This window comes from Penicillium oxalicum, chromosome I (genome assembly GCF_001723175.1).
Source record: "Penicillium oxalicum strain HP7-1 chromosome I, whole genome shotgun sequence".
Lineage (NCBI taxonomy): Eukaryota > Fungi > Ascomycota > Eurotiomycetes > Eurotiales > Aspergillaceae > Penicillium > Penicillium oxalicum.
In genome coordinates, this window is record NC_064650.1 from 853,622 (window position 1) to 879,129 (window position 25,508).

The 25,508-nt window shown below is 52.5% G+C and overlaps 10 protein-coding genes across 10 annotated transcripts; 3 read left to right on the forward strand and 7 right to left on the reverse strand.

The window, feature by feature from the left end:
• Window positions 1-292: 292 nt before the first annotated feature.
• POX_a00289 (uncharacterized protein) lies at window positions 293-1,635 on the forward strand (the record flags this gene model as incomplete). The annotated part of the gene is made up of 2 exons (XM_050109234.1): window positions 293-610; window positions 703-1,635. The coding sequence occupies 2 exons, from the start codon at window positions 293-295 to the stop codon at window positions 1,633-1,635; spliced, it is 1,251 nt and encodes a 416-aa protein (XP_049973002.1).
• Window positions 1,636-2,362: 727 nt separating this feature from the next.
• Window positions 2,363-4,314, reverse strand: POX_a00290 (ABC transporter ATP-binding protein ARB1; the record flags this gene model as incomplete). Its single annotated transcript, XM_050109235.1, has 2 exons — window positions 2,363-3,631; window positions 3,733-4,314. 2 exons carry the CDS (start codon window positions 4,312-4,314, stop codon window positions 2,363-2,365), a joined length of 1,851 nt encoding a protein of 616 aa, XP_049973003.1.
• Window positions 4,315-5,226: 912 nt separating this feature from the next.
• POX_a00291 (uncharacterized protein) lies at window positions 5,227-6,188 on the reverse strand (the record flags this gene model as incomplete). Its single annotated transcript, XM_050109236.1, has 2 exons — window positions 5,227-5,814; window positions 5,898-6,188. The coding sequence occupies 2 exons, from the start codon at window positions 6,186-6,188 to the stop codon at window positions 5,227-5,229; spliced, it is 879 nt and encodes a 292-aa protein (XP_049973004.1).
• Window positions 6,189-7,559: 1,371 nt separating this feature from the next.
• POX_a00292 (uncharacterized protein) lies at window positions 7,560-8,856 on the reverse strand (the record flags this gene model as incomplete). The annotated part of the gene is made up of 4 exons (XM_050109237.1): window positions 7,560-7,859; window positions 7,929-8,332; window positions 8,416-8,511; window positions 8,574-8,856. 4 exons carry the CDS (start codon window positions 8,854-8,856, stop codon window positions 7,560-7,562), a joined length of 1,083 nt encoding a protein of 360 aa, XP_049973005.1.
• Window positions 8,857-9,561: 705 nt separating this feature from the next.
• POX_a00293 (putative catechol O-methyltransferase 2) lies at window positions 9,562-10,522 on the reverse strand (the record flags this gene model as incomplete). The annotated part of the gene is made up of 2 exons (XM_050109238.1): window positions 9,562-10,407; window positions 10,469-10,522. 2 exons carry the CDS (start codon window positions 10,520-10,522, stop codon window positions 9,562-9,564), a joined length of 900 nt encoding a protein of 299 aa, XP_049973006.1.
• Window positions 10,523-12,034: 1,512 nt separating this feature from the next.
• POX_a00294 (uncharacterized protein) lies at window positions 12,035-12,718 on the reverse strand (the record flags this gene model as incomplete). The annotated part of the gene is made up of 1 exon (XM_050109239.1): window positions 12,035-12,718. The coding sequence occupies one exon, from the start codon at window positions 12,716-12,718 to the stop codon at window positions 12,035-12,037; it is 684 nt and encodes a 227-aa protein (XP_049973007.1).
• Window positions 12,719-14,678: 1,960 nt separating this feature from the next.
• POX_a00295 (uncharacterized protein) lies at window positions 14,679-16,966 on the reverse strand (the record flags this gene model as incomplete). The annotated part of the gene is made up of 4 exons (XM_050109240.1): window positions 14,679-15,208; window positions 15,283-15,444; window positions 15,500-16,411; window positions 16,471-16,966. The coding sequence occupies 4 exons, from the start codon at window positions 16,964-16,966 to the stop codon at window positions 14,679-14,681; spliced, it is 2,100 nt and encodes a 699-aa protein (XP_049973008.1).
• A 359-nt stretch (window positions 16,967-17,325) lies between these two features.
• On the reverse strand, window positions 17,326-17,823 carry POX_a00296 (uncharacterized protein; the record flags this gene model as incomplete). The annotated part of the gene is made up of 1 exon (XM_050109241.1): window positions 17,326-17,823. One exon carries the CDS (start codon window positions 17,821-17,823, stop codon window positions 17,326-17,328), a length of 498 nt encoding a protein of 165 aa, XP_049973009.1.
• Window positions 17,824-18,122: 299 nt separating this feature from the next.
• POX_a00297 (uncharacterized protein) lies at window positions 18,123-22,268 on the forward strand (the record flags this gene model as incomplete). Its single annotated transcript, XM_050109242.1, has 8 exons — window positions 18,123-18,374; window positions 18,432-18,660; window positions 18,710-19,103; window positions 19,152-20,418; window positions 20,480-21,529; window positions 21,581-21,838; window positions 21,895-22,186; window positions 22,237-22,268. The coding sequence occupies 8 exons, from the start codon at window positions 18,123-18,125 to the stop codon at window positions 22,266-22,268; spliced, it is 3,774 nt and encodes a 1,257-aa protein (XP_049973010.1).
• Window positions 22,269-23,441: 1,173 nt separating this feature from the next.
• On the forward strand, window positions 23,442-25,505 carry POX_a00298 (uncharacterized protein; the record flags this gene model as incomplete). Its single annotated transcript, XM_050109243.1, has 3 exons — window positions 23,442-23,675; window positions 23,720-23,822; window positions 23,893-25,505. The coding sequence occupies 3 exons, from the start codon at window positions 23,442-23,444 to the stop codon at window positions 25,503-25,505; spliced, it is 1,950 nt and encodes a 649-aa protein (XP_049973011.1).
• Window positions 25,506-25,508: the final 3 nt, after the last annotated feature.

Below are 25,508 nucleotides of genomic sequence, written 5' to 3' on the forward strand. Positions count from 1 at the left end.
AGGACGCTGAGCGGGTTCGTATTCGAATTAGTCTTATCGATAAGCCCATGTAGATTCATTCACTCCGCCATGTTGCTAGATTCATTCCCGGGTCCACAGGTCAATTCAATGATTACGTTTACTGGCTTGGTTTGGCTGAAAGAGTGAAAAGAGTTGTTCCCAATTCTCATCTTTTCCATTTTTCCCATTGGATCTCGACGTCCGATCCAAGTCTCACCCAAGCGAAGTCGGCTCATTCTATTCATTCCTACGTGAAGTAACGGGAAGCTGGAGTCCCTCTTAACCCGCCAAAATGATCGAGGATGACATCTACCGCGCATCTTCGCAATTTCGACTGTGGTCTTATACAGAAACCTCCCTCAGATCATTGCGCACTGCCACCAACCAGATTGCCAGTGATCGAGTCCGCGCCGCCTTGCGTCGCGCCCGCGAACGACATCTATCCAGCGCAGCCGCCGCTCACGGAGCATCTCAGCCTGACAATGTCAAGGAGGAGAAGGACATCGAATGCCTGACTCCGGAAGAGGAACTTGTGCTGGTTCGGTACTACTGTGAGAAGACCGTAGAGCTTGGAGATACGTACAGGCCACCTCTTCCTACGAATGTCCGAGTAAGTTTCCAGGCACGAGCGTGCCAGATGCTTGAGAACCTACCACGGCGTCGACGAGTCGCAAAGATTCTGACAGCATTTTGGACTCGCAGGCCACTGCTATTCAATACCTCCGCCGCTTCTACCTCACAAATTCCCCTATGACCTACCATCCAAAATCCATCATGGCCTGCGCCCTCTTCGTGGCCACCAAGACCGACAACTACTACATGTCCCTGAGGCAATTTGCCGACGGGATTCCCGGCGACACCACCGCCGAGGATGTCATTGCACCTGAGTTTCTTCTCATGCAGGGTCTTCGCTTCACCTTCGACGTCCGCCATCCATTCCGTGGTCTCGAAGGTGGTATCATGGAACTCTCGGCCATCGCTCAAGGCCAAGCTGCACCAGCACCTCATCTCCCCCATCAAACCTCCGAATCCTTAAAGCAGGGCATCCTCTCCCTGGCACCTCCACCAATACCCTGCTCATCTATCATGGAGCGCATCGGCCGTGCGCATAGCACGACACGTGAACTCCTCAAATCCGCCGCCCAAATGACAGACGCTTACTTCCTTTATACGCCATCTCAAATCTGGCTGGCGGCCCTCTTCCTCGCCGATCGGCCGTTAGCAGAGTTCTATCTGGACACCAAGCTCGGCGGCCCTCTTGACCGTACTGATTCAGGGTCCGATGCGTCCACCCTTCAGAATCCACTGTTCGAGCTTCGCACAAAGCTGCTCAAGGTCTTGATGGACTGCGCGGCCCTCCTGCAGTCATATACACCTCTTTCCTCAGATCCGGATCAGATGAAGAGTCTGAAGCGCATCGCCAAGAAGTTGTATCATTGTCAGAATCCTGAAAAGGTCAACTTGAAGCGGGATGCCGCCGCGCCACGATCGACGCCCGCTGTAGATGCGACGGCGGCTTCAGAGAGCGAGACAGAGCGGATGGCCAAGAAGCGGAGACTGGAGATGGAGCAAAAGCAGCAAGAGACACCCAATGTATTCGGGCCGGAGCTGGTGCCAGACCGGACGAAGCATTGAGTGATGAATTACCAATTTATTATTCATTTATACCAGATCTGGCCAAGCCTGCCACTTCCTACCTAGCGATAACATGGACATAATGAGTCTCCCACTTCCCACCTATCAGGTGGTTTCGAACAGATTACACTGGACACTAATTCTCAGCCCATGTCCCAGTAGACAAACCGAGTGTTGTAAATTTTTACAAAGCTGCTACGAGGCGACTACCGGACAAAAGGCACTCTTGGTGGGTCGGGACAAAGGAAGCCAGTCTGACAGTTTTATAAAATCTATGAAATCCATTCACACGGAGGAGCAACTGAACTAGACTCTCTGCCAGACAGAATGAGTCCGACGATGCGGGCATGATAAACCACCAACGGGCCCAGGACGAAAACCAGCGACAATCTTGCGGTGAATTGCCACATCAACGAGAGGGGGAATGAAATTCAGAAGAGCGTGTAACCAAAAAAAAAAACCAAATAAAAATGTATGCAAGAAACGTCGAATGAAAACCCATGGACAAGAAACCATTGGTCTGCGATCCACACAAGGGCGGACTCGGGGTAGCGGGCAATAGCCCAGTCTAAAAAGATCATTCCAACTTTTAAAAGTAAAGACAAGAGGCATTGTAATGCCTTCGATTCAGGTCTAGCATTTCGTCGTCATCAGAGATAAGGGGAAAAGGGGGGAGGAGGGGCGGAGAGAAAGAGACATCGTGGTTCGACAAGTGTATAGGGTCAACTTAGACAGCACCGGCAGACACCATCTTGTCACGGAGGTACTTCTTGTACTGGCCGATGCTTCCGTCCCAGCGGCGAACGGACTTGTGCTCGCAAACAAGAATGTCCTTGGCAATCTTGTCCAGCAGACGGAAGTCGTGAGAGACAACGACAACACCACCGTTGTAGGCATTGATGGCGTCAGCAAGAGAATCGATGGTGGGAATGTCGAGACCGTTGGTAGGCTCGTCAAGCAGAATCATGTTGGGGGATTCAATAGCAAGCAGAGCAAACACGATACGACTCTTCTGACCCTCAGACAAAGTACCCATGATGGCGGTCTGGGATTCACCGGACAGACCGTAGCGGCCAAGCTGCTGGCGCCAGTACTGGTAGTCTTGGGACTTCTCGGGGAACTTGTCACGAACAAACTCAAGGGAGGACTTTGTCAGATCCAGCTGCTCAGCGGAGTGCTGAGAGTAGACACCGAGCTTCAAGTGAGTGTGACGGCTGACAGTACCGGCGATGGGGCTCAGCTTGCCAGTCATGAGACGAAGCAGGGTGGACTTGCCAACACCGTTTGGTCCGACGAGAGCAGTACGGGAATCCATGTCCACACCGAGGTCGAGGTGCTCGTAGAGGGTGTCATCCCAGTTGCCAGAGTAAGAGAAGCTCACGTCATCGAAGGAGAGCACGGGAGGGGGCAGCTTCTCAACGTCGGCGAAGCGGAAGGTGAAGACACGGTCGGGCACAACGGGCTGAATGAAACCATCGGCTTCCATCTTGTCCAGAATCTTCTGGCGAGACTTGGCCTGACGCACCAAGTTGGCGTATGTACCGGCGGAAGCAATGAACTTCTTGATGTGAGCGATTTCTTCCTGTTGCTTGGTATAGGCCTTCATCTGGTTGGTCTCCTGCTCGGCGCGGGTCTTGTGGTACGAATCGTAGTTACCACCGTAGTAGAGAAGACTCTTCATGCGCATGTCGATCATGTTGGTGCAGACACCGTTGAGGAAATCCATAGAGTGAGAGACCAAGACCAGGGTGCGATCCCACTTCTTGAGGTACTCCTCAAGCCACACACAGGCTTCGAGATCCAAGTGAGCAGTAGGGTCATCGAGCAGCAGCAGGGAAGGCTTCACGAAAAGGGCCTTGGCGAGGGCCACACGCATACGCCAACCACCGGACATGTCCTTGGTCTTCTTGTGGATGGTGACCTTGTTGAAACCAAGACCAGTGAGAATGAGAGAGGCACGAGTGTGGAAAGTGGAGGGGTCCATCTTGTCCATGCGCTGTGATTGGGGAAACATGTCAGCTGCGTTCAAAACGTACAATAGTTCGGAGAAGAGCCATTTGATCTCAACACCCTAGCAAAATTTGAGGTAAAACTCACATCGTAGAGGTCCTCCAAAATGGGGCTGTCGGGACCCTCGCTCTCGAGGATCTCCTCAGCCTTCTTCTCCATGCCGTCAAGCTGAGCCTGAGCCTCATCGACAACCCACTCCAACGCACCCTTGTCGGTCATCGGAGCACCCTCGTTCAGAAGGTACAGGTCGATGTGCTCTGGGAAGGGGAACTCGCGGGTAGCAATGGACTTGAGGAGAGTAGACTTTCCACAGCCGTTCTCACCAAGGAGACCGTAACGACGGCCAAAGTTGAGTTCGAGCGTGGAATCAGTGAAGAGGACCTTTCCGTGGAACACCAGCGAGGCAGAGGTGATCTTGACGTCGCGAGAGGCGGGCAGTGAAGAAAGCACACCGGTGGTGACACGATCGGACAGACCGTGCTTGTCCATCTGTGAGGTGAGCTTCTCAACGTCCTTCATCTTGGCCTCGGTCGTGGCAGGCTGCTCATCGCCATCAGCAACGTCAGCGACGGAGGGGTCCTCCTCCTTCTTGGAGGCGGACTTCTTGGTCTTCTTGTCGCCGGCTTCGGCGCGCTTCGCCATACGGGCGGCCTTGGAGGCGGAAACCATGTTGACAGAAGGAATGTATGAGAGTGCGGAGAAAGAGGAGTGAGGAGGAGGTTTTTCAGAAGGGGGAGGGAGTATGCGAGCGAGGGGGGAGGAAAGAAAGAGTGATCGATGAGGTAAAGACGACCCGTATCAGTCGTGGTCGAAGAGATTGAAAGCAGAGAAAGGCAAAAAGAGACTGAAGTGGAGCGCCTAGGCGGGGCGAGCAGTAGAGGGGCGAAAGAAGTCGAATAGAAGGAGAAGTGGGGGAGGGAGAAGGAAACTTCTTGTACAAACCCTTATCGATTACGAAGGGGGGGCAATTTGGCCTTTTTATATCGGCGGGCACTCGATGCAGAAAATTAGGTTGTCGCAGCTGAAAATTTTTCGTTGAACCAGTCGAACTCGACGCTGTTCGTGCAAGGCCCTTCTACGGCAATATTTTTCTCGCAGAGGTGAGCGAACAAATTTTCGAGGCGGTGGGTCGCAGACCTCGTATGACGAGTTCTGATTCGCTACGCAGCGGCAAAGGGGGGCTGTTTCAGAGGTCACCGCACACTGTTGGGCAGAGAAAAATTATCGGCCTTGGAGCCTGAGTTTGTTTAAGGCCTCATGCTAGTGGCGACAAGGCCACCAGGTGTCAAGGTGTCAAGGTGTCCCTTTTGCCACTGAGCCACAACTCGCTCTGGTTGGCGGGAGATAGCCGTCTCTTTTATTGTCCTGATCTGTTTAGCCTTCCAGCCACTGAGTAGCTCAAAGTATGCGACGATGCGTTATCAGTTCAGGGCTTCGAACCCCCTACCTGACAGCGCATTGGCATATTTTCTTTGCAGACAGTAGTCTTATCTGTCCTGGCTGACCCGCTCGCGCTCCGTAGTCATGTGTTTTAGCTTATCTTTAGGCTTGGGCCAGCTCATCTTTCGATCAGCCAAGTGTTTACATTCTTTCACTAATCTTCTCTAACATTTCCTTCTCTGCCGTTGACAGGAACATCCCCTCGGGCACAAAGATCTCTCCACGCTCCACCACTATCCGTCGAGGGACATCGGTTAGACTCTCTTCATAATGATCCGGAATAGTGGGAGCGGGCTCTCGACGAATTCCCTCTTTCTCCTCATCTGTGATCTGGCGCTTGGACAGAGGGTGTGATGTCCACCAGTACAGGGGAAACTGCCGCTGAATATTGTTGACCAACAATGCCACTGCCTGCATCAAGATACAACCCAGGATCATCACCGGGAATAAAAACCACCCCAGACTCGCCATTTGCTTATTGGTCACAGCCAGAAGGGCCGTGGCTCCCGCTGGCGGATGAATGGTTTCGGTCAGCAACATCGCAGCCGTGGTGAGCGCACACGCCAGAGCTCCTCCCAGCGATGTATACTGTTCGGCGTTTGGATTCAAAGCAAAGAGCTTCGAGATGCCAATGCCCATCAAACATGCCCACATTTGACTGAAAAAGGCATTGCGGGGCTGCGCAAAGGGCGATTGGATTGCACAAAACTCGATCACAGCAGCGGCACCCTATGACATTCACACGTTTTGCTGGTCAGCAGCTGAGCATGAACGGAAGGAGGAGGGGAGGTCACTGCCAGGTGCGAACTCACAAAACTTCCCACTACGGCCGGTGTATCTCGAGATTCAAAGGAAGGAATGCGCTTGGAAACCTCTGCGATCACGGCTACACCCCAGAATGCTCCGATCAAGGACCAGAAAGCAATCACTACATTTCCCAGCGGTCGCGGTGGACTCTCCCGATATCCCAAGAAACGAGAGATTGAACGGGGCAATCGATGCAGCCGCGGTGCTGGAAGCCAAGGGTTGATGAAACGGTCAATATCCACGTGCCAGGTCCTTACATCCGACAACTTCATCGGCCCATGTAAGGTGTGAGCCATGATTCCGACAACGGTCGCTGCAAATGACCCGAGAGGGGGGGGGAGGTAAATCGGCAACCCGACCGTTTCTGGAACAAGATGTATATCGCGGTCCAAGTACGGCCGACTACTTCGCAACTCCAGACGTGGGTGTTCAGCAGAATGTCGATCGCAAGAAAAAGACTTGACCTCACACGCGGAACACCTCAAGATGGATCAGACAAGGGGGAAAAGACCACGAGTGATTGACCCATGTGTTTCCCGGTCCCCCTCTTCCATCCATGCTGGACACGCTGTGCCGGTACAGCCGTGGACGAGTATTTGACTATCTCCGCGGAGTACGGGTCCTGGCCTCACTTGCCCAAGCTCTTGTCGAAAGGGCACACTGCCGGCGCTCTGCTGCTTACGGGCAATGGGCAACACGCACGGTGCAATTGGACCCCTTCCATTGAGATGATTTGCGTTTGGTAACAGAAACTCCATTTTGAGCCTAGCGGCTTGGCACTGACTGATGTCATTCCGGATGCATAAGGTCTAATCACTGCAACCAGTGATGTGGGAGGGATGGAATTGTTTCGAATAGAGCCTCTCAATCGACATGGACACTTTCGAAATCAATCAGTCGCTCGATAAAGGTGCATTTCCAAGAAGAAAGACAAAACTAATCTGTGTGCACAAGTGCTTCATCGATAGTGTCGTTCAGAAAGGGTGCCCTGGTGCAGCCCGATATCAGGGACACGCATCTATGCCTGTGCCGTAGGGCTTTTCCCTACCAGGAAGTTATCCAATGTCAGGTACATAGGTGGATGCTAGATCGATTCCCATTGTCGAATAAATACTGCCACGTACCAAGATCCCGAGAATCTCTCGTTCCGTTGGTAGTCAGCCCGCGTGTACGGAGAGGAGTGAACTTTATGAAAGACATTGAATCTGCGCGGGTGCATGGTAAGTATATGTCTGTCTCTGAAGCCCGAGGCAGTTAGCACTTTCTCTTGTCAGTGCCTGCAATGAGATCCGACCTGGTCGTTCCATGGACCCGCTCGATCGTGTCTTTGATGGTATGCAACCAAATATTTAGAATCAATTGAATAACCCAGTGCTCACCTCTTATGACCGATCAATCAATACCGCAAACGGCAAAAAAAAACACCATGTCAGGTTTCCTGAAAGCATTCTTCATATCGACGGCTGGAATTCATCTTCTTGACTAAAACTGACTGTGACTCGTAGTCACGGAAGGGAGCTAGGTATGCGCATGGATGGTAGAATACTTGAAATGGATATCGTATGAAATTCTTTTTACATCAAATCCTGTCTCCGCTGGCCACACTGCCGCAAGATTTCTCGATTTACAGGTGGGAAGGGGGTGTTTTTTGGTATCCAATTTTCCATCTAAACCTCCACAGTTTTGCCGGCGGCAGAACTTTCCCGCGCCGACTCGATCAGGCGAATGACCTGAGCAGCCTCCGCGCCACTGGCTGGAAGATCACCTTCTCCGTTTAGAGCGCGCACCAGCTTGCGGTAGTACTCAGTGTATGTGGGTGGCTCAACCGTGGGAACAACCTCTTTCACAGGCTTACCGCCCTCAACGGTGGTGAGAGTACCGTAGCGCTCGCTAGGTTCACGACCGTACCCATTATCCGTGGGCTTGACGCCAGCCTTGAGCTGGTCTTCTTGAATGTCAAGGTAGTACTGGGGGAGATCACAAGTTAGTCAGGATCGAGCTCTGTGGTCCGGACGGATCCAGGTCATCAAACTTACCTTCTTGAAGCTACCCTTCTCACCACGGACCCAGAAGCGCAGCTGCTCCTCCTCGGGGCTCACTACAGTCGCCTTGGCGGTCACTAGCGTGCCATTGGCGTAGTGCAGCAGAACTGTGAATGAATCTTCAAAGCCAGAAGTGTTCTGCGCCCGCGCAGAGCCAATGAAGCCAGTTACTCGCTGGGGAAGACCCAGGAGATGCACGGCCTGGTCGAGAAGGTGAGTGCCCAAGTCATAGATGGCCGAGCCACCTGGAATGACCTTGTTCTTCCACTTGTGAGCGTCCGCAGAGGGCTCTTCGGGCCGATGACGGTCAAAGTGGGTCTCGAATTCGGAGATGCGGCCAAGAGAGCCGTTCTTGACGAGCTTTGACAGAGTGACAAAGTCGGCGTCCCAGCGGCGATCTGATTCCAAACGACGGTTGGATTAGTGTCTTGTTTGCGGCGTTCATCTAGTTTCCGGGGGGGGGGGGGGGGGTGAGTCTTACTCTGGTAGACCGCGAGGAGCTTGCCCTGCTTCTCAGCGAGAGCCACGAGCTCCTCAGCTTCCTTGTAGGTAGGGGTGAAGGGCTTCTCGCAAACCACTGCGACAGATCGCGTCAGTTTCGGTCCGTGAGAATCGGGCATGCGTCGCATTTTCACCTACCATGCTTGCCAGACTCCAGTGCCTGTTTCACCAAAGTAAAGTGGGAGTCGGGGGCTGTCGTCACAATCACCACGTCCACGGCCGCATCTTGCACAAGTTCATCGGTTGTGCGATAGGCCTTGACGCCCGGGTGATCCTTCTCGGCATCATCGTCGGCCTTGGGAGTACGCTGCACCACAGCATACAGCTTGAGCTCAGGCACCTGCTCCACGAAGGGGATGTGGAAGATCTTCGCGCTGAAGCCGTAGCCAATGACGCCGACGTTGTAAGTCTTCGAAGCCATGATGTCACCACAGAGCCGAGGACGTCTTTGGGAGCAATACCACGATATTTCAAGTGTAAAGATAGTGCCTGAAATCGGACGATTATATATTTTTTTTTCTCCGGAGAGACTGATCAAGAGGAACCAGGAGGGTTGTCGATTGAAATTGAATTGGAATTGAAACTTTGAAAAACGGACGGGGCCGCCGTGCGGAGTTATATAACATCGTTCTCCAAGCCGACCCGATTCTCCATCGACGCGATTGCGGGGAGGTGGAAGGTCCTGGCGACGAAACTCCCTTGGGACTGCCCCACCGGCCCCGCGACAAGACCAACGAGCGGCCCCGAACGGGATTACCAGTCCCACTTCTGCCACTGACCACCGGCCGGAACCTGTCAGCCCCAATCGGCCTCCCGAGGCGCAAGAGGCCCGGCTCGGCTTCCCTGGCAAACTGCGTGCGGCAGTCTATGTTCTTGAACCACGAACCGGAGCACAGTCTTCCCAATTTTGACTTCTCTAGAAGGATAGACTGGAGGAATTGCATGATTGCTAAGCAAAGAGCTTGCCAATGGAGGACGCTGATCCCCCCCTTTTTTTCCCATTTAATCATGTTCATTGAGTGGGATATTGTCTCTGATGACTCCGTGGTGTCACACGCAGAGCCTACCTACCAGGCCCCGTACTGTACCCCCACGCAGCGTGTCACCTCAATAGCGTCCTATATTCCTAATTAGAAATACGTCCAGGCAGTCTTTCAGATTCTGAAAAAGGTCCCTCGGTGGACTTTCCATCGGGTGTGCCGGGAACTTGGACATGACTCACCCGTTCTCCTACTGGTTGTCGCAACACACTCTCATACACCAAGTTGGGATTACCCATGACCTCAAAAGCAGGCTTGTCACCTTCAGGCATAAAAGATGCAACAGTTCGCTCTCGCATCCCCTCCACGCCATAATCCCGGGTTGGACCTCGCTTGGCGGCTTCCCGCTTCTGCTGAACACTACTGCGAACATACTCCAAGTAGGGGGGATTGCCCGGGTAAAGCACATTATCAGCAGCCAGGACCGAGCCCGGTCTAATCATACCGTGGTGCTCGCAGAGCTTCAGATCCGTCGTGTAAGCAGGCTTGTAATGGTCCAGAAACAAGAGTTCAATCCTCGTCACCTCGCCGCTCCGGTATAGCTGGGCCAACGACTCGTCACTGCGGCCGACAATCACACGGACAAAATCGCGCAGTCCAGCGAGTTCGATGAGCATATTTGCAATGGCTGCCCATTCAGGGTTCAATTCGAGGCTGAGGTAGCGCGCGCCGCCATTTCGCCGGACGGCATCTCCGAAGAGGATGGCCGAGTATCCCACGTAGCAGCCCAGCTCAATCATCACTTTGGGTTTGATCTCGTCGATGAGGTCCGTCACAATTTTTCCCTTGGACATGCCGACGGTCATCATGTGATGGTCCGTTTCAAATTCGTTCATCAGATCCAACACCTTTTGTGGGCTGCCTCGGATATTCTCGAGGTTAGGTTGACCGTAGATAAAGTGCAAGAGCTTTGCTTCACGGCCGGCTTCGCGCTGAGTTCGGCATCTGATGTCAGGGCGGTGCAGTCCGTTGCATCAAAGTTGGTAAACTTACTGAGCGCTCTCCTGGCCGAGAGTGTGCCTGAGGAGGTGAAGCACGTGGTGGCATTGTCGGGGAGGAGATGTGGCAGCAAGACTACCGAAATGAGCCGTGCGATCTGGATGCGCTTAGACTTTCCAAGGGGTAAGAATCACCTATAAGTAGTAGAGTCTTCGAGGAGGTCTCGTTTACTTGAGGAGTAGAATGGGCGGGACCACTATCTATAAGTAGTCGATCGGAAAACGAACACTTAGCTAGACTTGACTTGTGTTTCAATTGACTCATAGGTATCGTCTGCATCTGTTACCAACGCCTGACCCGGATGGATATCGCGTCGCCGTGTACACAGTCCGTTATCTGGACGAGAATTGGTTACGATGGAGACGCTCGAGTGAGACGTGTGCAACCCGAGCGAGAATCCGAAAGCTAGAGTATCCACAAAGACCGTACACGGTGGGAACTGCTCCACGTAGTCACAGTATCGTGAATCCCGTGCACAATGAATGGGCTCCAGCTCCCGACTATACCACGCGTCGGCTCGGACGTAGAGTGCTCGGACATGGCTTTGGATGGAAATCATCACCGAGCATTTTCGGGGGTGAGAGGTCTACATCTCTGGCGGGTATGAAAATAGCCGCCGCCCGCGGATACATGGAATTCGACCCGAACATCGATCAGAGTGATGATATCGCAACCCTTCTGGGGATGGGCAAGGCAAAGTTGCTGAGCTCTTCTGGGGAGGGATGAAAGAGGCCAGATGGCGAGGGGCATGGAGCATCCATGGAGTACCATGTGAACAAATCGAAACCTCCCCGACTGCTTAGATTTCCAATTTTCCCCTTGCTTCGCTAAGGCTGTGCAGGTAGATCCATGCCATTAGGTGCCTTAGGTCCACCTGCACGATGATAAGGTCCCGTCACGCCGGAAAACCTCAATTACGTGGCCGTTGTGTTTGATAGAAATTTCCCTCATATGAAATCTCGGTTATCTCTTAACGCCCGGGAAGCGAGCGGGCAACTCTCCGTGTCTCGAATCAGGGCCCTGATGATGTGAAGTTCTCCGGCGCTGTTCCGGTCGAACTTGGTTTGCGACCTCTGCAGGTCCTGGGGAAAGAAACCTATTGATGACGTATTGTATCGTGGCACGTCGCTTTCGTGTTGGATGCAGTGCCTCGACCGCCCGGAAGCAACGGAAACCCCTCAATGAAACAGCAACCCTGGTCGACTTGAGGTCTGTGAGGAGAGATTCTTTTGATCGTATCTTTGGGAACACGTAGAGGTACTAGGTACCCAAGGCTCAATACGAGCCATGCTGGCTCCAAAGCCACCGAATCACACAGAAACTTCAAATTGGATGCAATATCATTAGATTCAAGTAACACAGATGAAGATCAAATAAGAGAAGAAATTAAAAAAAAAAGGGGGAATCATCGCGACCAGATGAGTATGTGCTGTGCTGCTCGTCACCAGAGCCAGCGGGCTCGCCCGCCACCTGCAGCGTCGCTCAATCTAAAATACAAGGGTTGCGCGTCTGCCAAGAAGAAACCGGTTCCACCAAGAGATCGAGTCCGAAGCTTGTTGTTTAGCATAGAATGATCTTCTGGGTCGCCACATTTGAGACATGACTCAAATCTGGACTGTGGAGATCAAGTAGCATCTTCATCAAATCTTGTTTCCCCGTCCCCGCCGCCAGCGTCAATGGCGTTTCGCCTCTGAAGTTTTGCATGTACGGATCCACGCATCCGGTGTCGAGCAGTTGCTTGACCACCCCGGTATGCCCCCTGTAGGTGGCCAGCGACAGGGGCGTCTCATCACGTGCGGTTCGAAAGTTGGGGTTGACGCCCGGGGTGGCCAGCAGAAGCCGGACCACCTGGTCGTGGCCGTGCCATGCTGCTAGGACCAGTGGTGTCTCCCCGCCGTAGGTGGGTAGGTCTGGATAGATGCCCTTTTGTGAGAGAAGAAGTGTGACGATGGCTTCGTGGCCATTTGCTGCAGCCCACGAGAGGGGGGTTCGATTTCCTTCTGATCGAGCGTGGATGTTGGCTCCTTCCATCAATGCCTTCCGGACGGTGGCCTCGCGTCCATGTTCGGCTCCCCACAACAGCGCGGAGCTGTGATCTCTCTCCACATTGTATTTGTAGAGGTAGCGATCGAGCAGGTTGTAGATACGGGAGTTGGTTTGTGCAAATCGGTGGATGTCTCTTTGCCAGGCCAAATGACTGGCGATGGAGAGAAGAAGTTCATTAGGTAGGCAAAGGAGATCCATTATTGAAAAGATAGAGGAGAGAAAAGAAAGGGGGGGGAGGGTATCAATTTGTGTCTGTTGTGGACTTGGAGATTGATCGTTGAATTCTCAAGTGAGATGGTGAATTGGAGGGTAAATTGTAAATTGTAAAGCTGAAAGCCTTAAATCTGAAGGCATCGACTTGTTCATGTAGTCTCTGAATCAAGGGATGAATCAATGAATTAATACTTCTCTACCCCGCCCCTGAGGGCTGATGTTTGACACTATCCGTTCTTCTCTTACTTTTGCTTTTTTTTGGCTTTTTTTAATTGTCCTTATTTATTTTTTGGAGTTGGAAGGGTGGAAGTACTCATGAGAATGACCAGTGGACGAGGCCTCTCCAAGCCGATTTGCCGTCCTCTTTGGGTCTACTGGATCTTCTCCGCATCCTCGAATCCCAGTCGTCGACTGCATTAGGCTGCCAGGTACATGAAAAGTCGGTCACTCTACCGAGTGTATGTATCATGTCGTAGGGTACAATCGTCCATCCACTGCCCAGTGGGGCTCCCCTTTCTGCAATGTTCGCATCACTACAGTTTGCCGCTTTTCATGCACACGGGACAAGTACTCAGTCGACGATTCAGGGGTCACCGGGTCATTGCTCAGTACATCTCAGTCCGGACGCGGACGCGGACATGGGACGGCTTGCTCCAAGAGTCACATGAACACTTTGATGGTCTGATCCGTTCAAGGTCAACAGGTTCCGAAAGACATCTAATGAGTACTCATGCCCACTGCGCTTAGTCCCACGCCAAAGCACAGCGTTCCACCACACCGGTTCTGATCGAGGACTGCAACTGCAGTATGAGTGGCCTTCATACAGTCAGACGGCGGCCCGAGCCCACCTCTATTTGTCAACGTGGGCGGGCCACGATGGGAAGCTCCAGTGACCGCCCTTCCAAATATAGTACCCCCGAATCGCCGTCAATCTTCCCGTCTGTCATCAAACCTTGTGGATTCGCCAATCAAGACTACTATAAGCACTTTATGCTTTCTTTGCACGAGTCTTGCCAGCAAAGCTAAACCAGCTCATGACTGGAGAAAAAGCGGGGGAAAAAGAGGGGAATGAGGGGGGGAGGCTTGTGGTTTTTTTTTTTTCTTTCTAATGCGGGACCGTGTCTAAAGTATATCTGTGTTCTCCGCAGCTGCCGGTTTGAGCTTTAATGAGGAGTATACGCGGGTTCCGGTAAGAGGCTTTGAGGAGTGTTGGGGTCAAATACATTGACTCCATGTAGGTATCGAGTTGATGTAAGGCTGTCTTTTTTTTGCCCAACCCGAACGTTTGTCTGGCCGGCCTTTCCTTGCCTTCAGCCCTCTGCCTTGCCTATGACCACGATGGTGACATACCACTTGCGGCATGATTCGTCGTCAATAAGTTCCACTGCGTGTCGTAGGTTGGAGGTGAATGCTCTTCATCGAGGCCCGCTGGGCAGGGATCACCCTGCTGTACTATTGCTCTTGAGTGTCTCCATACCAGTACCAAGTACCTGGTACGTCATACCTCGAGATGTGCGTCTCACCCTTCGTTCTTTCACCCGTCTACTTATTGGCGGGGACAACGTCTATCGATTCATGCATACTAGAGCACAGCCCGGTGGATTCATCACCTCATCGCCATTCCGACACATTTGTACCCGATGTTCAGTGGCCATTGATGCTAACCCTAATTTAAAAATACTCATGCTGGGCATTGTTGCCTAAAGATCACGCACAACACACACAATTATTGTCTCTGTTGGGTTTGTTGATGGTGATTGCTGTAGTCGGTGAGCTATCTTCGATGTAGTCTCAATCATGTACATCTGCCCAGTGATGGGTCGAACCACACACACACACACACACACACACAATTCTATTGATCAGGTTCAATTCAAGACCCCGCCACCAATTTCGGGGAAAGGGTTGGACAGTCCTTGTGTATGTGTTCTCCCAATCTCCTCTGCTAAGTCTTGTTGGTGGTAGGGAGTTTCCACGACTCAAATGACAGCGTCTTGCCCTCTCGGAGAGCAATCTCACTCTCAGTTGACAGGTCATAGTTGACCACTGTGGCCACATGCCCCTCATCAAACGTTCCAAGACCCTTGAACATAAACACATCGCCCGCAGGTAGGATAATGGAAGTTTGGAGCCCCTTTACGAGATCGGTCATCGCATTGGCCGAGGTGGCGGCCAGGTCTTGAACCACCTTTTCGGGCATACTCAACATGTCACGAAGCTCGTCATTCCACAACCCTGTAAAATCCCAAAAGGCGACCCAGCCGCCTGTACTTTGGGTGCGCCAGGTACCGGGCTGGCCATCCTGATCGGGAGCTCGGTCATGTGCCTTGATCTTGCCGTCTCCATCAAGATGATCTGCACATTGATCGAAAACGGTAAAACTACCTCGGTTGATGTTGTCGGTGCCAAGCGAGAAGCGATATTGGAGATTGGTCCAGGACTGAGTGACGTGAATCTCCTCCCAGTCGTTGTCATCTGTGTATCATACACCTTAGTCACCATGCGCCATGTGGGACGGGAAGGGAGGGGGAGTCGAATGGAAGACTTACCGTCAATATTGGGTTTACGGAGCCACATCCAACTTGCCCGCTTGCGGTACCCGCATAGCTTTAGCCAGACCCGAGAAACAACCTGGAAGTCAATCCTTCGCTTTTCGTTTTCGGTGGCATTAGTGTCCCGATTCTTGTAGCTGACTTCCACGGAGGTTTTCACTGCATCTCAAAGTGAGCTAAGAAGTCATGAAAAAGCTGGATCGCGGAGTCTCACATTCAACTCTCATTAATTCCAGAGGATCCCCGCACAGTGCATCGACTGATGTGACAATCATTCGCGTTTTGATCTCCGTGTCCCATTTGTACGTCGTGTCCCGGGAGATATTGCGGTTGGTCTTGTTCACGACCCAGTCATGGGGAGCAAAGCCATAAGGCGAAAATTGATAGGCGTCAAAATGATCATAGACTCCTGACTCAATTCGCTTGAAGATGGTAGAAGGCTCATTGTAGAAGCGGGGAGCAATGTAACTGCCAATCCAATGATTCATGAAAATATCCTGTGAGATGGCGAGAATCCCATCGGCGGATCCAGGGGTAGCCTTGATCTTCATCTTTCCGAAAAGATTGGGATCAAACCTCCCGGGAGTGTCCACATTGTCATTGAATTGTCTTCCCGCGTCGGGCTCGACAAAAGTCGGGGGCTTCTGGTCCCGCTGCGTCAAAAGACAGAAGTTGAGTGTCCCCTTGGTCATCGACGACGGGTCTGCCTTGGAGAGTGTGCAACGAAAATCAGATGGAGTGAAGTATCGAAAGGTCTGGCCGGTCCCTGACGCGGCCGCAGGATTGTACTGTGCCGGAGAGGGATTTTTCTGGGAGATTGTGTAGCCCAGAACGAAGGGATTGTGGGGTGTGGAAACTCCGTCCACTGTGACCTTCTGCTCACTACCAAACTGACGGTTGAGCAGATTGATGATCTCTTCTACCATGTTGAGGCCGGTGTGGGCATCCTCTGGCGAGGCATTTGGATTAACGAGACGGAAGGTACTGGCAATCTGGGCACTCGAAAATGCACAGAAGATAGTGGACACGCGGAAAACACTCGAATCCACGTAATCTTGGAGCTTTTCCTTGGTTTTACCGCCCACGGCCACCGGGCTTTCGCTCGATTCTGAGGCCTGGATGATACCTGGCTGGGTCAGTATTGGAGGGTCTGGACACGCCTGAGGTGGAGGAGTCTCTGCCTACTATTCATAACGTCCTTCATTTCTTTTTTGGTGACCACTGCTTCCCATGACATCTCCCACTCATTGATGATTTTCTCCGCATTGATGTAGATAGTGTTTCCATTTTCATCAATATCATCGGCAATTTGATAGCGGATGACACTGTCTTCCAAGACTCCGGCCGCCAGGTCTTTGGCACTGACCTCTCCCGGAAGAGCTCTTCGGAACTTGTAGGTCACTCGAGCGATGCCCGAGCTGGACTGGGTATCGCCCTGGAAATCAATTTTGGGGCAGTAAACAAAAGCATCCAGCCCCTTCCGAGACACTTTGCGCTCTTGTTTCTTGGTGACGACCACACTGTGCAAGTGGAACTCATGATCAATCAGATACTTGGGCCCGCCCGGAACTGGCGCCTCCACCTCGGTGTCGTATAGCTTTTCCAGCTGGACGTTGACGGCCTCTTGAGATATGGCCAAAGCAAGGTCAAACCCCCCAAGGGTTCCTGCGTCAATTCCCATGGTGGTTGAGAGATGAAGTAGACACTTGGTCCTGACGAGGAAGATTTACAAGAGAACAATCTCAAGGGGGGGTCCCACATCATATACTGGGTCGAAGTGTGCCTGTCCGTCGCAACTAGCACCTTCGGCAAATACTCTTCAGCTCCTGTTGTCCACGATGGGGTTGGAGCTGAATCTTCTCGTCTCGCTCGGGCTCTCCGTATGCCTCATCCAAGCTGAACAAAGTCTTACGAGCAGTCGCGGGTCGGTAAATTTGACCGATTGAGCTGCAGCGGTCTCCAAACGACACGCCTTCTCGACAATGGAGGTACCCAGCTTCTCCCTCTTAGCGGCATCATTGATGCCAATGAGAAAGCGAGCTATCGACCTTCACCAAATGCAGCATGATGATTCGGAGTAGATACACTAGAACTCCTGCCTCTTTCGCTCGAGTAAGCCGATGCGATGTGGTTCGCGCCACAAGTGTGCTTGCACCGCAGACGTCTCTCTACATCTGGGCATCTGGAGCCGAAGAGATCGTCTCGTGACTTAGTCAGGCCAATCGTTGGTGCTGCAGCCGTGGTGGCTTTTTCTGCGTTCCACCCGCCATCTGCATGGGTGGAGCTGAAACGTGGAGACCAGGTTGCCCTGGTCAAAATGACCGAGCCACAATAAGTCTCAACCAGGTCATCCAAAGCGAGCTTGGTGTCGTTTCCTGCCCGAGATAAGCTATATTCCCTTGGCGGAAGAAACGTTCGTCGGCCGAAGCTGGTCGGATTGAAAGGCGAGACCGCTGCAGAGGAGCGCGTAAGGTTGGGACCACGCGGGATCCCCACTCGTGACAAGCCTCGGAACGGAGCCACCACAGTTTTGGACATGGTCTCAGTCTCAGCTGGGGATCAGACGGCTTCAATCATGTCTCCCGTCTCGGTTCCCGCAATGAAACCCATTATCTGCGGCTGCGATCTATACGCTTCCAGGCCATGGAGTATTTGACAATACGACCGACCAATGGAGACGACTGCCGCCCCTGGTCCTGCCAGAGTCTGCGCTGCGCCGTCCCCGCTGAGGTTCTACATGCAGTATATAACTGTAGCCGACTCGACCGGTCTTGCGGGCACATGGCGGGCTGATACTCCCACTTGTTGAAGGCTCTTTGCGTGACTTCAAGGCCAACATGACGGGCTCGAAAGTCCTTCTCACCACGACATCGCGTACCCGAACCGATGTCCCTTTTGTGGAGGTGGTAGACGGAAGCAATGGAGAACCAGAATTCCAGAAATCGGTGGACCGCAAGATCGTCATCGAATCGGTGTCCGAAATGATGGACTATGACTTTCCCGGAAGCAAATTCACCAGCAATGGCTCAATCAAGCTCATCCATGACTCGGTTGGACAACCTTTGATCTTCTCGATTGGAACGGACCAGGTAAGGATGGGACCACCCTAGATGGACGCGATACGAGTGCTGATATTGCCCGGAAAGCACCTGTACATGATGGGGTATATAAACGGAATGTCGCATGGTTGGCAATCCTTTGATATCACTCCTAACCCAGACTGCGAGGTTAGCACATACGATGTTGGCCGAGATGGCAATCGCATTTTCATCGTTGTTGCGAGCAGGTCTACTAGCACGGTCATTCAACATGCAACCATTCCCCTCTCGGCTCTTTCTGGAGGCAAGGACACTTTCGAGTCGAACCCATTCAGTGGTAAGCATATTAAGTCGCACTGCCAAGTCAGTTGCTAACAATTTTCTAGATGTTTCCTGGGTCTCAGTCGAAAAAAACATTGCTCAATTCAAGGTCTCGACTCTCGCATGTTCTCCCTCCAAAAACGGCTCCTATGAGACAGCTTTTCAACTTGTTGCTACGGTCGAGGCCACCAAAGACACCGAAGCTGCACCGTATACGTTTGCTTCAGGGGCCCCTTCTTGGACGCTTGTTGCCATGCCCACGTCGGCTGAGGTGATACGGGCGTGTGTGTCCGCTAGATTTCCAGCGCCCCTTGGCCCTGGCCGAATACTTCTTGTAGAATCGGAGGGTAGTGATCGCGCCATAAGTTGCCTTTTTCAAGGTGACGGGGTGGCCAAACAACTCTTCCTGACTGGTGCTGGCAGACCGATCAGTGTGAGCCCGAACGAGAACTACCGAGGGTAAGGTGCATTTCTCACGCTCTCTCGGCCTAAGCTGACGCTTTTTAGATACACTGATATTTTCGCGGCAACTGATAACGGGATCTGCTTCTTTGATCACACTCGGCTGGGCCGCACACCGAAGATCCTTGGGTCTGGGATTGGCTTCAAAGAAGTCGTCAGCTCAGAATCAATCGGTCCCGAAGAAGACACCGCTCACATTCAAGTGGTCGCTATCTCGTCTCACAACGAACTGTTCTTCTTCCAAGGATCTCGCAGTACGACAAGTAAAACCGAGGTATCCTGGACCGAGTCAAACGTACCCATTCGAACCGGAGTCATGCACGTCGCCTGTCATTACAATCGGTTATCGGGGGCATGTGAATTGGTCTACGCCTCAAGTAGCCACGATGAGATCAGGCATTTATCTCGTGATCCCCGCTCATCCATGTGGTGTGAGAACGTTCTCTCGGTCACCTCAGCTGGTGACGGGAAACAACCAAAGACGACCAAACGACCCGCTTCCATCTCAACCGTCACTCTCCATGACGGTGACGGGGACCCAGTGCCTTTTGAATTTGAGGCTTACCTGTCTGCAGAGCCAGCATTGGCTCTGATCAATGGCGCCGCCTATAATCTCGATGGTCGGCCGCAAAAGGTTCCCACTAACGAGCTGGGCCAGCTCAAGATCGTGCTCCCACTTCAACATGGCATTTATGCGACCGATATTAAGATTAGTGCTGAGTCACCCCACGAACAAGTTCGGACGCACCACGTTCAATCATGCAGTCGCGCTCTGCAGACATTCAATTCTATCAAGGAATCGAGCGATCTCAAAAATGCGGTCACAACGGATGGGCGCCCTCTCTTCGATGAATTCAAGAAGAAATCGCTTGCGGATGAATCTCTTAAATCAGCTGTCAGCGTCTTCAAGATGATCCCGAGCATATCGCAAAGTCAGGACACATTGATCCCTCTGAATGTGGAGGCAGAGGATATTATTTTGTGTTGGGAGAAAACGCCAGAGGGTAAATCTACCACGACCGAACACAGCTGGATCTCAGATGCTATGGATGTAGCAGGTGATTTCCTTGGAGACGTTTTGGAATTTCTTAAGAAAGCCGTCAAAACGGTTGTCAAGCTGGCTATGAAGATTGCCGGTCCTGTCATCATGTTTATCATTCGGATTGGGGCCAGAGTCATTCGTTTTGCGCTCCGGACCATTGGTCAACTTCTCTCCTGTATTCCCGACATACTGGACGTACTTGGTGTGGACACCTCAGCCATGCGGGATTGGTTGACTTTTCATTACGTCAAAGTCGAAGAGACGCAAAAGGTCAGTGCTGAGGAAACATTGCCCACACTGCACATATATCAAGTTGCTGACACAGACACAGGAGCTCACATGGGCAATCAACAAGACTTTGGACCTCTCCGCGGAGTTTGTCCAAGTTCAGATCCCAATCTTGCTCAAGCTGGTGGACGAATTGGATCCCTTCCTTGAGACAATCATCTCCCGGCCGATTGGGCGTCAAGAAAAACCTCAATCCCGGCAATCGATTTTGACCAGAATTCTCAACAATCCAATTATCTCACGATTGCTAGAGTTCAATCCGGTCAGTTGGATCCTTGAAGCTGTCACGGAAGAATTGGATATCCAAGTCCCCCGAACGAGCTTTGCGTTTCTCTCCAACGCCATGGAAGCTATGGGTGATGTTTTTGATGAACTGGGACGACTTGTGCTTAACATTCTGGACCGACTTGGTTCGGGATTGATGTCAAATCCAACGGCCATTGGCAAAATTCTGATGGATTGCTTGCGGTCTTCAATCTGGACCATATATGATAGCTTCAAGAAGGTAGCCGGTACCGTCTTCAGCTCGGCATCTGAGCTGTTCATCGTGTTCAAAGACTTTTTGCAAGAAACCTGGGTGGTGCCAGGCTTGACTGATCTCTGGGAAGATTTGACTGGTTGCCCCTTCTCAGCCATCAACTTCATCACCTACGTTAGCGCCCAGGTACTCGAGCTCTTCGGCCGCCATGGGACAGTAATGGAAAGCCTCCGAGTTTTTCGACAACTTCTCGAGGGCTGTGGAGACTTCCAAAAGGCCGAGGTGCCGCAATTCAATGATCTCAAGCGAGACCAATCCATGACGGACTCAAGATCCCTCGAAGCTCCGTCGAAAAAAACCAAGCTTCAGACGAATTCGATAGTTACGTTGTGTCGGTCGCTCAATGCGAATAATACCACTCCGAACCTTTTGACTGCGACTACAGAAGCGAGAATGGTTTCGAATCAGAAGCGACGTCTACTTTCAGCGGACGACGGGGAAGCCAGCAATGACAAGCCCGTTTCCACGTCCGAAGACACCGGTGTCAATGAAGAATCCAAGAAGGACACGGACTCTGACGAGAAGGAGACCAAAACCCCCGACGCTGTTATTAAGGTACGGTCCAACATGAGTTCTTAGCACCATTAATCTCGCTGACAGGCATAGGCTATTGCGTGGATCCGGGCCTTGACATCAGGATTCCGTCTTGTCTGTGTTGTGCTGGAAGGACTCTCTAGCCGGACTCGAGCGCATCGAGTCGGCGACGAAGGAGGGGCGGACGGCCATGCGGGCCAGCCAGCCGGGCCAGCAGATCCCCTAAGAACCTGGCAGCGGGTCTTCAGTATTTCTGCGCTTGTCGGGGCGACTTTGGAATGGATCATTCGTAATTCGCTGTATACGGACTCAGCCAAAGAGGTCACAGCTGTCAGTTGAATCTTCCCTATACTTTGATGATGCTCTTTGAGGACTGACTTGCCCAGGGGAAATCTCGCACGGCGCATTGGGTGATCTTGCTGTTCTGCACTCTCATGTCTTGTCGAGGGAATGAGAGACTGGCGTCCACGTCGAATATTGTCTACGGACTGGGCAAATCCATCACTTCTTTCTGGCTGGAAGAGGGTGGAGCACGGATCGCCGAGATGACGGGAGGCATTCTGACGTGCGGTGCAGGGGCTGCATTCATGTGCGATAGTAAGGCGGCGAAGATCGTCGGCGGTGTCCTGACCGCAGGAGACTTGGGATGCTGCATCGCCGTTTTTATCAGCTCGGAGAGTAAGTACCGTGACTGTTCTCTTATCGAGTGTTGACTAACCATTGTACAGAGGATCTTAAAGAAGCCATTCACGGGCGGTAGTGTAGGAGTGTCCTTTCATGGAATACAGGACAGCATAAGAGCTCCTTCCTACTTGACTTGGTCCATTCCGAATCACCTTTGCATTAGATCGTGGTTAGGCATCGGCCGAGTGAACGTAACTTTCACGGGGTTTTGATGGATGATATGTTCAACGACGTTGATCTTGTTAATATCCTCGAGGTACATAGACACCATAGGACTTTCACTTGATGGCAAAGAGTCAGAGGCCTCGCGTACAGGGTTACTGCCAAGAGCATATATACTGAAAGGCAGCATACTGGACGTGGACCATTGGGTTGGACGAAAAGATCCTTCACTAACCGACATCAGCCAGGTCTGGTCCTAGCAATAGATGGAGAGGGTCGTCTCTTGCAAATAGGCCATGTCGACTGCGGGGCTCAGACGGTCTGGTGTGTGTCTAAGTTAGGAAGATCAGACCCCATGTCTGTCCCTCGGACCTCACAGCCAGGGAACATTTTCTACCCGATAGGGCTGCAAGGATCTTGTTGGATGTACGTAACATTTCCCTCAAGTGTGAGCCGCGTAGCTCGGGCCCTTTACTGGCCTGTGCAAGGGCCTCCAGTCATTTACAGGGTACGCAGAGGACCAGGGCGCCATGTAAGAACGTGCTCAGATCTACTCGTCCTTGTGCCTCGGTCACTGATGCAGTGAGCGGCCAAAAATGGCCAAAGTCTGCGCCCCCGCAAAGTGGAAACGTTGAAAAACGTAATCTGAGGACATGTTTGTATAGGTCGGACCATCCATGGTCTCTTGGAAGCTGGAGCTGTCCGGTGCTCCATCCTGACCTGCTGCATGCCAACACAGACCGTTTGGAACCAGACCCCTGGCCCAGTTCAGCCCTGTGGCTTGCGACTCCAGCAGATCGTTGGGGGAATCACATTCATGTGACTTCGTTCAACGCGATTAGGGAAACGGTGGTCATCACGCGAGTCGACAGTTGAGAAATTCTTGATTGCGTGCCAACAGGGGTTGACTGCCAATGTACAAGAGTACATCCTGCGTGGTACATGGTACAGTGTACCATGTACCCATTATCCAACCCCCGGACCTACTGTAGTGCTACCACTGACATCAAATCCAGACCACAACCACGTAAATGGATTACGACGCCAATCTACCTCATCGAACTCATCAAACTCCTGCACAATAGACATGCACCATCATTGCCCAATTCCTTCGTGGGCACTACCTCCGACTGTGCGGGAGATCTTCCAGATCCTCGATCAGATAAGCGGAAGGAGTGGCCAGCCCTGTGGGACCCGACCGGACTCGATGGTTTTGTGGAACGAAATTGGCGTTCCTGCCATTCACAATTACCAGATCATCCTGTCCGCACAGCTCGCGGTCAGACAAACTACACTGAAAGACCCTCAGGAATTCCAACTTGTGAGGGTTGCAAGGAGGAAAATATCAAGCTTTTCGTGTTACAGAAACTCGTCACCTACATGAATGGAGTCCCCGCAGACGCACCCTGTCTAGCCACTGCATCAACCAAGATGCGGTGGCTGGCGCCGATCGTCACCTTCTCCATCAGTGAGTTGCATGCATCTCCCCTCTCATCCCACCCTCTGCATGTCCACCGGTAGACTGCTCAGATTTTCAGAGCAACTGGACCGCTGGCTTGTGAGTCATCTCAATCAAGGCCTGACTTCTTCAGAGACCACTCACAGCTTGGACGTGCCGGTGTTTCCATCGACCCTAATGCTGAGCCTCTCGTGCCTCAGGCGACCCGGGCGACGCAATGAGACTTGTTCATCGTCCTCAGCATCCCCCGAAAACGGTGTCCAAGCCCCAGCATGTCAGGGTCGCCTGTCGGCCGCATTCTGGCCGTTGTGTCGTATCGGACTGTCAATCTCGTTCCTCTTGCTTGACAGTGTCGTTCTTGTTCTCGCTATCCTCTTCTCCCATCTTCGCGCAGCATTTGCCCGGAATCGAGCCACGCCGCGAAAGGTCCCATTAGACACCGTTTTGATTTCGGGTATTGGGACAACTGCCGGGCTAGCGCTGGCTCGGAAATGGCACGCTCGTGGCTACCGTGTAGTCGGGGTGGATATCGTGGAGTGCCGTCTCCCCCTTCGACCAGGCGGTGGAATGTCAAACACCCTCGCTACGTTCTACCGCGTATCCAAAGACCGCTATGTTTCGCAGATGTTGGATCTCGTGCTGCGCGAACAGGTCGCCATTTGGATTCCCTGCGCCCCGCAATGCTCCCCGATAGAAGATGCCGCTCTGCGACAAATCGTGGAGAGTCGCACTGTCTGCAAATGCATCACTCTCGACCCGGGAATGACTGCCACTTTCATCGACACCCAGTCCTTCCGCGAACACCTGGCGGGGAAAGGCCTACCGGTTCCTCAGCAACATCGAGTGCACTCTCGCGACTCGATTCATAAGATTCTCAATCGGTCAGCCGGCAAATCGTACATGATGCACGAAGTCGGCCCACGCATGAAGGGGCCTGGGGTGATGTTGCCGAAGCGAACACTCAGCAGTACATACACCACCGTCAGCGAGCTTACCGTCTCAGAGGATACTCCATGGGTCATGAACCAGCGGGTTCGACTTGGTGTGTTTTGGGCCGATCTCTTGGTGATCCGTGGTCACATCCAGGCCTTTCATGTGCGGACCGAGGAAGCATCCTGGACATGCCGTGAGAGCGCCTCGCGTTTAGATCAGGCGCTCGTCACCTCGGTTCATCGTCTGATGCAGAGGGTGACTGTACAGGACGGCCAACGCATGACCGGACATCTTTCCGTCAGATTGTTAGTAGATGAGGAATTTGAGCCGGCGTCTGTCCGACACGCAATCTATATTTCTGATTGTGTGCTTGGCGCTCGGGCTGTCGACTATCTCTTCCGGCATACAGACCTACCTATTGCTGGCTATCTCGCTGCCTTGAACCGCGAGCTGGCATTCGATCCGTCAAAACCGCCGCTGTTGTTGGCGCTATCGTCACCTGCCCAGCCGTTGTCGTGGGACTTTTATGCTCGATGCTCTTTTGGCCTTCTGACGCATGATCAACTGGAATGCCTTCAACATGGGATCAGTCCCTTTCTATTGTGGAAGAGTCCCCATTTTTCGCTTGGAGATCCTCTCCCCTGGTGGTGGCATTTGCATGTCTACCAACCTATATGTGAGCTGCGAGTCTTGGCGAGGCAGTTTCGCCGTCATTTTGAAAGTCGCTTTTTGTCCTCGCGCCCGGCAGCTGCAGAGTGACGA